Below are 15787 nucleotides of genomic sequence, written 5' to 3'. Positions count from 1 at the left end.
ACAGCTAAACAAGAGCTTCACAGGAGCGTTCGCAGTCTTTTCGCAAGAGACCCGCACGTCTTCTTCTTCGCTCGTGTCCCGCGCTCATGACACGCTGCTCCGATTGCGCGTGCCTTGCGAGCCCGTGTTGCCCGCTTCACTGCCGCTATCTTTCGCAGGTAGCAGTAAACAACTGCACGAACGCAGGAGGCGGCTGGCGCGCGTAATTCGAAATCATCTTGTGTCAATATAAGTAATGTTGCCAATCGGTTTTCTTACACAGAAAGGGGCCGCACAATTTTCCAAATTATTGGGCAATTGACAAAAGTAAATTTGAACGAGAAAACAATTAATTTTGATAAATCTGGGAATTGGCGACGAATGATACAGTTTTATGCCACACACGTGGACGATATCATCTCGGCGGTATGAATTAAGTGAAGCCAGCCAGGCTTTCGCGTACACTCCATCCCCACCGCTGACAGTGTCATCCGCACTGGGACGACGCTATAAGGAAAAGTGCCGGCAGTGAGAGCAAATGCTTCGTCTGCCTTTCGCTCCAACGTGTCACCAAAACTTGAGATTATGCAACCTCCAATACTGAACGATACAATACAACCTCTTATACTGTCAACCTCCAATAGTCACATTTCCCGTAAGACAGCTTACATGGTGCTACGCCGTCTCGGCACACTTACTCTTTGCACCCACTGCTGCGTGTGCGCTCAGTCGCGCATACAACTGTGCACAGTCACAACCAAGACGTGCGCCAACTTATGGCCCAGTCCACCACCCGCCCCCTGCCCCTACACGCGCGCTTGACATCCCCCTTTTTCCATTTGCTTGCACGGGAAGGCAGCACTCGTGAAGCCACCATCTTTCTTGTCTTACCCTTGTCGCACACTTTCTCTCGCACCTAAAGCACTAAGTACGTGGGCGGTGATAGGATCTTATCGAACTTGGACTTTATAGGGAACATGATGCGGCTCCACTGCAGTGGTCGCTCTTGTTGCACGGTGTGTCATCTGAGAGGTGCGTTTGCAAGAAACCGCTTGTAATTCAATCATTTGGCGACCTGCGTCCGGGGAAGTTTCCCACTTTTTGTCTCTGTATTTCTTCACAGCAGAAGAGAAATCTTGTTTTTTGAAATTGCATACAAACACTTCGTTATACTGAGGTTCTAAATACATCGTGTTCTATGGGCAAGAGGTTATGAAAAGTTATGAAATACTTTGTTATATTCAAGTTCATTATATCAAGGTTTAACTCTATAACAAAATTAAAAAATTCAGACAGCATAAAAAGTCTGGAAAATGAAAACTACTTACGTGCCCAGGTTGCCATGTTATTAACAGAAGAAATAATCCACACAACTTTTAGTAACAGCACTCCAGAATATCAAGGCAATAATAAAGTGCAAAGAGCAAACAAGATAGTTATTCCAAATGTCTAAGATATTTAGTTTAATACAGTCCCCATTTGGCCAAAATTTCGTTCAAACTAAAAGGGTATGACAGAGGGTGCCCTGTTTTCAGTTTACTATCTTTGGAAATGCCAGCTTTCACTGCATGCCAAGCAGGTACACCAGTAAAAGCAGTCATGAGAAATTAAATGTGGGTCAGCATCATATTAATGTTCCTTAGTCGTATATGGATGCCAAGGCCCACAATTAGGCACTTGTGATGGAAGTATGAAAATTTATTACTGAAAGTGTTCAATAGATAATATGGCCTGCATATTGGCAACAAAACAAAGTATAATAGTTACATCCATTGAGACATCAAAATTTCTATTTGTCTCCTATATTTAGAATATTGCTGAGACAAGAGCTGACGTGTCAACAATATATGAAGGAAGAGCCACCCTGATATTTAGTATACCTGGCTTACAAAAAATCAAAACTAGGAGTGTTTGAATGTTTGAATCATTTGAATAAACTGATTAATGAGGCATGACATATAGTTCTGTCTTGATACTCACATCATGCCGTTCTGCTTCAACGCTTTCATTCCACATGCAGACGAGACCAGGGTCTTCACAAACCCCATTTCTGTTGTTCAGACATCTTTGCAGGTAATCTGGTAAAGAAAAAAGCAAAATCTCACAATTTAAGCCTACGAATACATAATGGTGGTGCACAATTTCAGTCTATAAATGCACAAAGACTATAGTATAAATACACCTCAAGGGGCCCTGAAGCCCTTTTTCTTGAAGTCGAGAAATGCATCCGAAGTTAAACTAGACTACTTCAGAAATACCTTGCAGCCAAAAGTACTTCAATGTGTTTAGCAGAAACGGAGTTATTGGCTATCAAAGATCACCTGTTATCCCCTTCGCAGTGCTCCCGCTCCTTCAATGCACTGCGAAAGCTACAGCGGAGCGGGACGTGCCCCCAATGCTCCGTCTGCTGAACATCACCATGGTGTGCAGTTCAAATTTGATCTTGGATGTTCACACAGATGCCACTATTTACGATTTTTGGTGCCTACGACATGGCAAACACGGTTGTCCTCCGCAAACCGCAGTGCGCTCAGTGAGCAAGCTCATTGCAACACCCCCAGGGCGGTCGCGTTATCTATGCTTTGTAGCACACCATATCTACATGCAACTGTAGCGCTTATGCGCAGTGTTTGCTTTGTGCACAACAGGACTGGATTATGCACTCGCGCTCATGCGCTCCAGTCTAGCCGTGCTACCTGGTTTGGAACGGCTTTGTCCTGCACCAGTTTGACCGAAAGATAGTAGCCACATTTACCTTCCGTATTTTGAAGCGCTGTCAATAACTCACTACGAAGCTATGTCTGCCAAGTCATCTAGCCAGGAGTGACTACTACTCAGCGTGCATTCGCAAGTGCATGTGTGGTCTGACCCTATGTTTAGCATGGTTCGAGGCTAGTTCAAAAATTAGCTAGACCCAACGACTACGACAATGGTTAGCAGTGTCACCAAAGCTTCATTCCTACAGAAGTGGGGAACTGAACATTGTGATCTGTCATGGAATCGAACTATGAAATGATTTGTGTGTGAAACCGCGCGCGCACGTGTGAGCATGCATGCACATGTGCCAGAACAAAACTACTTCACAGCAATCATGACCTCATTTCTTTCGTTGCAGCACCTGAAAATAATTCAACACTTTGTAATATCTTCCAAGGTCATGTATCAGAGTATTCTCAAACACAAGCTGAAGCTAAGCAATGCTGTCCTGCCTTTCAGGATTGTTACCTCTGTCAAAATGTATCTCCTAACCCTCCCACTTTGCACTCTCTCTCCATGTGAGCGTGCATGTGCATGAGTGTGTATGTAACCCCTTGACAATCTTCATACCATATTTTTCCACATATAACCCACACCACCAAAACTTAAACATATGTGACAATAAAGTCGGGGTGCAGGTTATACGTGAATTTTGCCTTGAGGCGTGGCTTCACAGGGGCGCTACCCTGAAGCCACACCTTAAGGCAAGGTTCTCCACTACTGAAAGTTTTATGATCTCCTAGGGAACCTTATCCTCGCCCCACCCCTGCGTGTTGAAGTTCCCTTCTCCTTTCCTTCATGGACACCCATTCTCCTTCTCTACATGGGTCAGCATTTTGTGTTTATTTGTTAGCAAATAACACACGGAGCGCCGTCAAACTTGTACATCACCCTTTCCTGCGGCACTCCCTCGGTTTGCATGAAGTGCTTCGCGATGCAGTGGAGACACATCACTGTTGGAATTTTCGGCACAGTCACATTTGCTTTGTCATCACTGCCTGTGATCCATCCATGCTGTCATATTCAGTCATGCGAGTGCTAGCTGCAAAGTCACATGTTACGCGACTTATTCATCCCCGATCACGTCCATCGTCTGAATCCAGCTTTATCAGCATCACCAAAGCAGGGACAACAGAGCCTGCTGGATGAAGATTTGACGTAGCCGAGTCATGCATACACGAATGAAGACAGTTTTTGCAAAGATTTGAGCGTTGCTGTATACAGTTTTTTTAAGCAGGTTATATGCACACTTTCTTTCTCTTATTTCCGGGCTGTTGTAATTGGGGGTGCGGGTTATATGCGGTCGCCAGTGGCCAAGTCGAGGGAGGGAGTTTACGGAACGTAACTCCCCCCCTCACGCCAAAATTCTTCCGGCTGGCACCCTGCTCCCTTTTATGCCTGGCATGTCGCCTATGAGCAAAGGCGTATATCCTTCAGATGCCCGCCCCAGACAAGTACAGAATGGTACACGCCTTCGGGCAGACCAAGGGCCTGTTGAAGGTAATTGTTGTGTGGTAAACTTGAAGAAAAGAGTGCTACGAAGACGCGGACTAAAAGAGGAACATGTACGACGGACAAGGCGCTACTTCCAACTAAATGCATTTTTGAAGAAACAGGATTTTAAATAGATACAATCTAGAATGGCTCATCATGACATCACGAGCTCCCTATCTCATTAGAAAAGCTATCTCTTTTTCGGTAAGCATCACTGAAGGGCAACTAGTGCACGTGCCCTCGGCCCTGCCCTTCAGTGATGCTTACCAAAAAAGAGATAGTATTTCTAATGAGATAGGGAGGTCGTGATGTCACGATGGGCCATTCTAGGTTGTATCTATTTAAAATCCTGTTTCTTCAAACATACATTTAGTTGGAAGTAGCGCCCTGTCCGTCGTACATGTTCCTCTTTTAGTCCACGTCTTCGTAGCGCTCTTTTCTTCAAGTATGCAAAACCAACTCGCCCACATCAAGCTTCTGCTTGTGTGGTAAACTTTTCTTCTACTGGTGCGTCGCTGGTTTTAGACATGAGCAAGTAGTGGGGTAGGGCTTAAAAGATGAGGAGTAGAAGTTAGAAACAATAGAGTAGATCAAGTGAAGGGACGTACAATTAAAACCCCTGTGCTCTTAACTGTGCTTGGTGGTTCCACAGTTACTGGTGACCCAAACTACGAATGCGATCTTCAATGGATCAAGCCCAGACTCCAGACGACCTGAACTCCGCTCCTACTGTCTCTGCAACCGGTCAGGTACCTTCTATGGGTGTTATAGGAGCTACAGCTACTATTACGCTACCGGAGCTATGGCCCACCAATCCCACGTTATGGCTCATACAAGCTGAAAACAAGTTCTGTAGTCATCGCATCATGTCCGAGTTTTTCAAATATGAACTGGGAATATGGCCATGGCCAAGATATGCGACATCCTTGTCCAGCCACATTAGGAAACACCATGCACGGCAATCAAACAGGCTCTTCTTCACCATCTCGTCCCGCCTGCGCATCGGCGTATTCAGCAGCTCCTGAACAATGAAGAGCTCGGTGACCTACGTCCAACTAAGTTTCTACGTCACCTGCAATGCCTCATTGGTGACCAACTAGACTCCTTGGACATGGCCGTATTACATAAGTTGTTTCTACGTTTTCCAGCAAATGTAGGCATGGCTCTTGTCACAGCTAAACATAAGCCCTTGTTGGAAATGCTGAATGGCTAACGATATGATGGACGTTGCTCCGGCTCTAGTAAATGCTGTCTGTAGCTCTCCACTTCCTAAAGTGGATTCCCTTCAGAAAACAGTAAAAGAGCTAACATCTCAAGTCGCCAACTTGTGTCAGGAATTGCACAACACTCACAACTTCAATGACCGACCCTATCTAACTCATCAGCCTCTCATGCCACCTTCCCTGCAACACTTGTTTCAACAACCTGAACGCAGTTTCTCATCACAGGGCCTGTGCTACTACCACCGACGTTTTTGCACCGCAGCTCGTCAATGTGAGTCACCCTGTTCGTGGCACAGAGGAAACATTCAGGCCAGTCGTCAATAACAGCGGTAGACACTAGTGCAGAGGTCAACATAATTCCCGTGTCCAAAGCTGACCGCCGTCTCCGCGCAAAGTCAACCCACTACAAGCTATCAACTCTTCCGTCATCACAACTTATGGACAGAAGTCTCTTACCCCCGATCTCAATCTTAAGAGAAGGTTGCCATGGCTATTTTAGATAGCATACGTCCGCTATGCCATTTAAGGGACAGATTTCTTGGGCCATTTTCATCTGCTCGTGGATATCAGCCGCAGTCGCCTGGTGGATAACATCACGGGTCTGTCAGCATTTTCTGTCGCACGCTGCTGCTCTCAGCCCTACTTTCATCAAACTGCCTACCTTGCTGTATGCAGCTCTACTCAACTAGTTTCTGGAGATTGCTACACAGTCTCTCATAGATAAAACCCCTAAACACACTGTAACCCATTGTATTATTACCAGTGGCCCACCTGTACACTGCCGCCCCAGCCGACTCGGTCCTCATGAACTTCGAGTTGCCCGCCATGAATTCGAGCGTATGTTGTAACTAAAAATCATTCGTCCATCATCCAGCTCATGGTCGTCAGCACTACACATGGTGCCTAAGAAGAACAATGACTGGCAGCCCTGTGGTCATTATTGTGCACTAAATGCGGTCACTGTTCTCGACCGATACCCACTACCCAATACAGTATACGCTCATTACAACGGACCAGCAAACAACAGACTACCAGATATAGCTGACCATACTTGACCCTTAGTTTGTTCTGCCTATTTTAATAATGCAATGAAGTTCCTTTTTAACGTACCACATTACAATGGACTATCGGCTACAGCGGACGAAATTAGCGGGAATTTTTGTCAGAATCGGGTGTATAAAATGGACTTTTGCCATGTTGACACAGGCTGGCAACGATAATCCGCAATGATCGCGGCTCAATATCTTGTGCCTGAAGGAGGGAGAAAAGCAAGGGGGAAGCGCGCCTGTCTTTCGCGCGCGTGGCACAGGGGGCAGGTGAGGGAAAGTGGGGGGGGCTCTACTGCGGTCACTGCTGTTAATGGCGCAGCCGTCGTATCATGAAAGCAATCTGTGATGTGGACAAAGTGCGCCCAGTGCCAGTAGCTTCGTAAAAGCTGTGCTTTCGACGTTTAGTTTGTGTTGAAGCAAGAGACAGCATAATGGTCAATTCGCTCGCTGCTACTGCCACACTTATCTTGCTTAATTTGCCATCGAATTGATGTGTCACCTTTTGGGAGAAACTGTGACTTTTTGTTTGTTTTTTACTTTGGACGTTCATCGCTCACTCTTTGCAATAAAGTTTTCAGACATTGCGACGAGCGTTTCGGAAATGATGTGTCTCGGATATTATGGACTTAAGATAAAATGGACTTCTTTTTTGTTGGATTATGAGGGTCCGTTGTAATGAGATTAGACTGTATTCAGGAATGCACTGCCTTTTTAACTGGCACAACAATATACTTGAAAATCAATCTTGTGAAAGTTTATCACTAGATCCCCGTTGAGCCAACCGACATTCCAAAAACTTCTACAACTACCTCTTTTTGAATATTTATACATGCCTTTCAGTTTGTGCAATGCAGCTCAAACCTTTCAACATTTTACAGATGAAGTCACCAGAGGCTTATTGTTTTGTTTTGCCAACACAGATGATCTTCTCGTCGCCAGCAGCGATGCTGAGACCCATAAAGCCCATATAGCCAACTTTTCACTCGATTTCGTGATTATGATCTCGTCATCTATGTTGACAAAATTGAGTTTAAGGTTCCGGAGGTCGATGTTCTCGGACATCACATCACCAAGTATGGCATCACTCCACTGCCTGAGAAGGTTCAGGCCATCATTGACTACCTGCCACCAAAGTCCACACGTAGCCTTGCGACGTTTTCTCGGACTCGTCCATCTTTAACGCCGTTTCATCCCTGCATGCTCTAAGTTGGTGCAGCCTCTTGAAGCACTCCTTTCCATTTTGAAAACTTTCTCTACCATACTTCCTTAGGACACGGCCACTGATCAAGCTTTCACCGCCGTTAAGACCGAACTTGCGCAAGCCGCCCTCCTGCATCACCCTTCACAGACCACTCCCACTAGCCTTATGGTGGACTTCTTTGTAAGCCGTGGGAGCCACTCTTCATCAGTGAATTAATGATGCATGGGCCACCATCTCCTTTTTCCACAAGTTACGCAACAGTGAACGCCGATACAGTACTTTCGGATGGGAGCTCCTCGCGGCCTCACAGTGAAGCATTTCAGGTACTTTCTTGAAGGGTGACCATCTATAATTCTTACCGACCACAAACCACTTGTTTCGGCTTTACGTTACTGCAGTGCCATCCATACTCCTAGAGAGCTCCGGAATCTTGCTTTTATTGCCGTATTCACGACAGAATACGCTACATAAAAAGCAGCCTTAACAGTGCAGTGGATGCTCTCAGTCGTATTACCATCAACGCCACGGCAAGTTCTATTCACCTTTCCTTATTTTTGCTCACGGCAGCTCAAGCATCGGATGATGAACTTCCATGACTCTTATCTTCTACATCCCTCCACTTGGAGTGAGTCAACTTTCCCAACCACGTCACACTCTGGTGTGACATTTCGTTTAACAGTATCTGCATTTATGTTCCTGCTCTTCTTTGCAGTGCTGTTTTTGGTACACTGCACTCAATCTGCCATCTAGGCGTACGTGCCACACAACACCTTATCACCGAACGTTAAGTTTGGCCGCATATATGCGCTGATATACGCGACTGGGTCCGCACTTGTATAGCATGTCAACGTATCAAGGTGCAACGGCACACCAAGCCTCCATTGGGCAAATTTCCTCTTCCTGATGCGCGTTTCAACACCATTAATTTGGACATTGTTGGCTGTTTGCCACCATGCAGTGGTTATATGTATTTGCTTACATGTATTTATAGGTACACACGGTGGGCTGAAGCAGCTCCAATGCCTGACATAATGGAGGAGGCAGTTATACTTTTTGGGCTACCTGGATTAGCCGTTTTGGTATGCCATCAACGGTGACCACTCATCAAGGCAGACAGTTTGAGTTGGCACTTTTCACATCTGTAACATCCCCTCTGGGTTGTGCGAACATTCACACAACTGCTTACCATCCTGCATCCAACTACACTGTCAAGAGGCTACATCAACACTTGAAAACTGCACTCGCTGCTCAGTCTCACGCGGAGGATTGAGTATTGTACCTTCCAATCATGCTGCTTGGCCTTTGGTCAACACTCTGACCAGAACTTGCCTTTACTGTAGCTGAGATGGTTTACGGCTTCCCCCTCTGTTTGCCCGGTGACCTCGTCAACCCTGTATCTACACCGAATGTTTCGTATCCATCTTATTTCGTCCAGCATCTACGCATTTTCATGCACAGCTTGCGCCCATTGCTAACCTCTGCTCACACGAATAAGCACGACATTTTCCTACCCTCAAACCTGCAGACATCCTCACATGTCTGTCTGTGTTGACACGCCTCGTCGCCCTCTTCAGCCCCGCTACGACGGTCCTTTCCGCATCAAACGTTCTGAACACCATTGCACAATCTTGCGCAATGGCCGTGAAGACACAGTTGCTATTGCAAGGATCAAACCAGCTCCCATTATCAAAACCTCCGTCTGACCACCTCTTCAAGTGACCACAGCCACTTGTCCGCAGGAGGGGGGGGGGGAGGCATTTGTGGCAAACTTCTGGTGCGTCGTTGGCTTTAGACATGAGCGAGCAGTGGGGTGCAGCTTAAGAGATGAGGAAGAGGAGTTAAAAATGATGGAGTAGATTAAGTGAAGGGATGCACAAATAAAACCCCTGTGCTCTTAACTGTGCTTGGTGGTTCCATAGTTCTGTTATTATGCACCAAGCATAGAAAACTTAACAGAAAATAAAGGAACCTTAGCTCTCCCCCCCCCCCCCCCCATTAAAAAAACAAATTCCTGGCTATGCGACTGGTGGTTGCAAGTTATACGTGGCAAAATTGAGTCAATTATATTGCACATTGCCTTCAATCTTCTTCAAAATTAACCAAGAAGCGCTTATGTGATGTATTAATCCTGGATATGCAGCAAAGTGCATGCACAAGTGTATGCAAGTGGTTTAATAATGTTCATGCTGTGAATTTTCAAGAAAATTGACACTAATTTTGTATAGACTGCTGTGTTGTCACATACCAAGACAAGCACCTGTGAAAAGTATTTCGAATACCTCACGATAAGAAAAACCATGATACAGCATCAACATGCCAACCTATCCTACTGCATTACATCTTCACATTTGTGTTTAGGCAAGGAAAAGTGGTTTTACCATAACAAACATGAAAAGATGGTTACTTTGTCCCCATGCGTGGAGATATTTGAGCATCAAACAGTGGTATTTATTTATTTATTTATTTATTTATTTATTTATTTATTTATTTATTTATCTATCTATCTATCTATCTAGAGACTCTTAGCACACCCGTCTCCAGCTCGTGCACAGTTTTAGGCCATGTGTGATGACTGGATCATAGTTCCTGAGCGATCACAGGGAAAGTGCAGTTTCAGCATTAGAACGGCATTTAGATCACAAAATAGTTTGTTTTTTTTGTTTCTTTAGTGGCGCAATGCAGCATGTGAGACCACTTCTGCTGCACAGCAGGGACAGAGCCCTGGAAGAAATCATGTGTGTCATGATGCTGGTGCAGTAAAGAACACTAGCAGTGGCATTACTGACGCTTCAAATCAATGCCGTTCTGCTTTGATCAGTGCATGCACCATGGTGTGATATGAACATGCTCCTCAGCAGGAACATTACTGCGTGTATGCACAATGCTCATGCCAGCAGCAGAAGCCAGAATGCTGCCTTCTGCTCTGGCAGAGCCGATTGAGTGGAGCGTGATGGTGTGTTCCCTTCACTTTGTCATTTTTGTAGCCAAACAATCTGCACATCTCTGGAGACCTTCTAAACCTTCACGCATGGGCCGTGGATGTACCATCGATACCAGGGCAAACAAATGGAGGCGATGCCAATAGCACAAATGCGCCTAGTGTTCATATTGCTCTCAAATTAATAAATCACTTGATTACCGTATCTGCACGATACTATTGCGCACCTGTTTTGAATAAAAGGTGCATTTAAAGTTGCATGAGTGTTACAATTGTAACTAATTCTACTTAAAATCAAAAACGAAACAGATTCTTAGTAAAAAAAGAAAAAAAAAGCTCAATGCAAGGCAGCTAGCCACAATGCCATCAAACGGATCGTCTGAAGAAAGCGACATTCAGAGACATCGCAAGGTGGGTCCATGGTGCTTGGAATGCATTCCTGGAGACAACAGATGTGCAAGCCTACAGAAGTGTGGCATTTCTAAAGCAATAAATGGAACTGAAGATGAATTTCTGTGGTCAGCAGACAGTGAAAAGGAGGTGTCATCGGACTCCAATAGCAACTAGCTGCTAAGATTTAGCTACATGTCTGTGTGCTTTTGTATGTTCGATAAACTCGTTTCAACACGGTGTGCATCGACTCAGGTTTCGTTACTTGATGCGCATGGTAGAATCTGCACAAAGTTATTTTTTGGAACATTTGGGTGGCAATGTAAGTGCGCATCACAATTGGTGGCGCGGTAGAATCGTGCAAATACGGTAAGTGCTGGAAAAGTATGCAATGTTCGTCTACTAGTTGGTTCACCTTAGAAAGCGAGCAAACAAAGCAAAAAGTTAGACTAAGACAAGAAAAGGCCCAACACGAGTGCTGTCACATATGATTTTACACAGAACGTCTGTTGATAATGAGATACAACATAACGCTCATGCTGTACCTTTCCTCATCTCAGTGTACGTTCTTCTGGAATGTTTTCCCACTTCTCAAGTGCTGGAGTCGTCTATACACATCTCGTCAGGTAGTCAAACCTCCGGTGGCACCTCTGTATGCATGGCGGAAAAGACACAAGCTATGCCTCACCTTAGACCTTAGATCGTCCATACCCAGTTCATTAGCCCATATCCTTTACAAGATATATTGCCAAAAGTTCCCCCTCGCACTAATTTTGCTCAGCTGCCATCATAAAATGATAATGTGATAATCATAATGTATATATCACTGCTTGCTTTCTGCTGGTCCCATTTTTTTGTGTACTAAAGCTTCTTGTTTTCTTCCATTAAACTTCAGTTGAAAGTTTTAGCGCCTGGTATGCGTCTCCCTTCTTTGTTCTTGTGTTTTGTCAAGTTAGCGCTACTTAAGACCATGCTCAGCTGCCATCAGGTAAATGGAGGCACTTGAGCCCCTAATTTGGATATGGAAGAGAGGACCACAAAGTTTGAACTTTCAACCTTGCGAGCAAAGATAAAATATTTTGCAGAAAAGCCAGTGGGCTCCTAGCCGTACCAACACAGATCTCATCCACTAGGTTTTGCAGCTATTCGAATGAATTGTGGTTATCATGTTCATCAACCATGATGACAAACTATTTTACTGCACTAACCAAATACTACTACACCTGAAAGACAAAAACAAGTATATTTAAAAAACATACCTATTGGTGCCTTGCTGCGAGTATCTTTGATGCTTTCAAGTTTTCTTGATGCATCTAGGAACATAAGCTCCCCTCTGTCGCTGAATGAATAAATGTGATTCATGACAAAGCAATCTGATGTTCCACATGTGCTGTTAACTCGGATAAGCTCCTGGAGGGGGTCAATCTAGTTTAAAAAACAAAACAAAATGCACAAGAAAAAGACTATCAGAGTGCAGGTACCTTTGCAATCCTGCTCAGTAGGCCTGATGTCTTAAAGCAGATAGCATTTTAGTAGGTATTTACACAGCTTCATGTATCAACTGCCAGACTGACTGAGGCACATGGAAGACATGGTGCATGTGTGTACATGCTTGTAAGCTTGCATGCACATACATATACACAACTGAGTGATAGCCACAGAGTACACTAGTGTTAACCCTTTACTGCATGAATGTACATTTTTTTTGTGGAAAAGTTGTACAAGCTCTTGCTTAGGTCAAATATACTACAAAAATTGTAGTTTCCGAAAGAACTGCACGGTAGCAAATGAAAGCTGACACGTATCATTTATGATACACCATGTAGTTACAAGCCTATTTTGTAACCATACAGAAAGGCAACTCAATTGCAGGAAACCTACAAAAACATCACACACAGAAAAAAAATTGCAGCATTGATGTAAAAAAAAAAAAAGTGGGCACATTTCTGACAGCTCCAGCTAGTACAGAAGAGAGAACTAAACTTTACTGCTAGACCAGGCTTCTTGAGCCCAAAGGTGGGTGGCCTCCTCAGTCCAGGTAGCCATGGCTCGCTGCCGCCGCCCCATCATGTTCACCAGCAGAGCCTCCCACTGGTCTTCCGATTCTTCCTCTGAATCCGCTTCTTCCTGCATGTTATCGCCTGGTGGTGATGATGACGGTGGCACTTCTTGGTTATTCCTGCACCCCAGAACCATATGGCGCAAGGTGTTGGGCGTCTCCGGCGGGCAGAACTTGCAGTCTCGCCCGTAGGTGCCCGGATACATGGCGGGCAGCAGTGTTCCATGCGGGTAGGTTCTAGCCTGGAGTCTTCTCCAGGTTATCACTTGTTCCCTACTCATTGTATTAAGCATGGGCAGCTAGTGACGCCTCTGCTTCCTGTAGTGCACCAAGATATCCGAGTACTTCTTGGATATCCGCTCATCATCCTCATTACAATCGTTGGTCCGTGTTCTCTCTGTGTCGGAGATGGCTCGGCATGCATGATCTCGAGCTGCAGCGTGCGCCGCCTGGTTCCCCGCGAGAGATTCGTGTCCCGGCGTCCAGAGGATTTGTGCTGCTTCTATCTCGGTGTTGTTCAAGACCTGAAGTGCTGCCTTTCCGATTCTTCTGTTCACATACAGGGTGTCTACCAAGTTGACATTTCCAAATTCCCTGAGTTTTCCAGGTTTTCCCTGAATGCCTTTACAAAATTCCCTGAGTGACACAGAACTTTGTTTTATGTGAAGGCAGGTTGACACCATGTCGCCTGATGCTGTCACTCTCTAGTAAGCATATTAAAATATTTTTTAAAAAATCACTTAATCCACTTTTTATAAGGAGTAGTGCTTATTTCATTTAATAAAAAACAGAAAAGGGGGGCGGGGGCTAGTGAAATAATCGGCAAATAAAATGCTTTCGAAAGAAATGGTAAAATCTATTGCTAATCGAGTTGAACATTCTCAAATACAAATAAAAAGGAGGTGCGTACAGAAGTAAACATTTTTCAATATGAGCTATTTCTATCAGTTGATTACAAGCTCATTTGTATGACGTGCGAACTTTGTCATTTAGGCCGCGCACAACGCCTCACTGTTGCGTTTCACTGCTCGAAAGAGTATTTTGGTTTGGATGAGGGACACCCGCATCTTGGCGTCAGCCAATAACTTTTTTTTTAGATCAAGCTCCTTTAACAAAGCGGCAGCACGCTTCCTTTCGTGTTTATTCATCAATGCGTAGGTCATTTCTGTTCTCGTCATCCTTCCGACGCACGTTCGCTTCACGAACCATCTGAACCATCCTCTTGGTCAGTTGTACAGTCAACGTATGGTTTTTAGTACTCCCTAAGGGCCACGAAAACATCCGAAAAATCGGGCAGTTAGACAAAATGAATGCATGTCTTCTGCTGCCCTTAAAGGCTCAAATCGCCACAGGCACGTCCGAAAAAGCTCTTAAGGCCTGCCAGTACCCTTATTAGGCATATCAGCGCTCGTACTGTGACAGGAGATGGCGAGCGTACACGTGTATAATTAAGGAATATATACTGCTCCATGACAATTGCCCCTCCCCACTCTTGTAATGCTTCACCGCAATACTTTTGTGCATGCTTCACTACGTAACAATACTGTACTAAGGCAAAGATAACTTCCAAGAACCCGCCTTATGCAACATGCCGTGCTTTCCAAGCTTCGAAGCTAATAGCCAGGATCACAAAAGCAGAGTCGCATTGCTGACAGTGGCAAATTCTTTTGATGAAAAACGCGACACCAAATGGCAAGAAGCTTAACAGCGAACGTCTAAGCAGCCTAGCACTGCCGCGGTGGTGGCTATGGCTGCAAGCGTATCTGTGTAGAGAGCGCCATTTGAGGCGGTGGGGTAATCAAAATGGCGGCGGTGGTGGCTTTGTTTGATTAATGTCATTTAGGAGATGCGGTCACGGCAAGAAGACGAAAATCTGACGGCAAAGGGTTCTTGTGTCCAAAATTTTAGGTGTTTTTATACATTGACTTTATGGGGTATGGTGCCGCCAAACTGTCCGAATTATCGGGCATCCGGAAAGCCGGTCAATGACTGTACACTGGCAACTCCTCCAGCCAATGACACGGCGTCAAAATAGATTCGTTACGACACCTCTTTGTTAGTCGAGCCAGCATTACCATAACTTTCATTCCCTTTCAACAAAATCACAGCTAATTTTCCCTGATAGAAGCACAAATTCCCTGAGTATTTCCAGACTATTCAAAATCCCCAAGAATTCCCGGTTTTCCCGGTTGGTAGACACCCTGCACATACCTTCTGCATGCTTCTTGCTAATCCGTCACCACGGTAACCAGGGTCTTCTTGCACGTTGCAATGGCCAGGGCTATGCCCAGTTCTTCCGCTGTGCTTGCGTCCTTGGCACATATGGATGTGGCTGTAAATTGTTCGCTCTTCTCGCCGACCACACTGATTGTAAATCGGTCATTTGTTCTGTACGCAGCTGCGTCCGTGTATCTCACATTTTCTTCTTTGCTGTTGGTGCGTTGGAGTATGTGCTTGAGCGCTTGTATTCTCGCCTGTCTCCTTTCCTTGTCATACGTGGGAAGAGCTCGTGGAAGCGCACGTCAACCAAATGGAGAGACCAAAGCTGACAAAGACGGGAAAAGCCCTGCTCCAAGACCTGGGCTGCCTAGTCAAGGATGAGAGGCACCTACCTCAGCGTATCCCACACGAGGTCAAAGACAAGCTACACATAAGTACCATTCCCAGAAACATGCATCCAGCTAGTACAAGTTTCTT

The 15787-nt window shown here is 45.1% G+C and overlaps 1 protein-coding gene across 3 annotated transcripts in view; it reads right to left on the bottom strand.

Moving 5' to 3' along the window:
- The window catches only part of barr (non-SMC condensin I complex subunit H), a 72894-nt gene that overhangs the window by 38386 nt on the left and 18721 nt on the right, over nt 1-15787 (bottom strand). For 2 of the 3 annotated variants that reach the window (XM_065431001.1, XM_065431007.1), the window contains exons 8-9: nt 12291-12456; nt 1960-2057 (exon numbers count right to left, since the gene is read on the bottom strand). In XM_065431001.1, the coding sequence (XP_065287073.1) occupies nt 1960-2057; nt 12291-12456 (264 nt within the window). The remainder of the gene's footprint in view (nt 1-1959; nt 2058-12290; nt 12457-15787) is intronic. The other variant, XM_065431012.1, reaches the window with a different exon arrangement.

Source organism: Dermacentor albipictus, chromosome 1, assembly GCF_038994185.2.
Source record: "Dermacentor albipictus isolate Rhodes 1998 colony chromosome 1, USDA_Dalb.pri_finalv2, whole genome shotgun sequence".
Taxonomy (NCBI): domain Eukaryota; kingdom Metazoa; phylum Arthropoda; class Arachnida; order Ixodida; family Ixodidae; genus Dermacentor; species Dermacentor albipictus.
The sequence above is the reverse complement of the archived record's forward strand: the minus strand, read 5'-3'. Positions and strand labels throughout refer to the sequence as shown.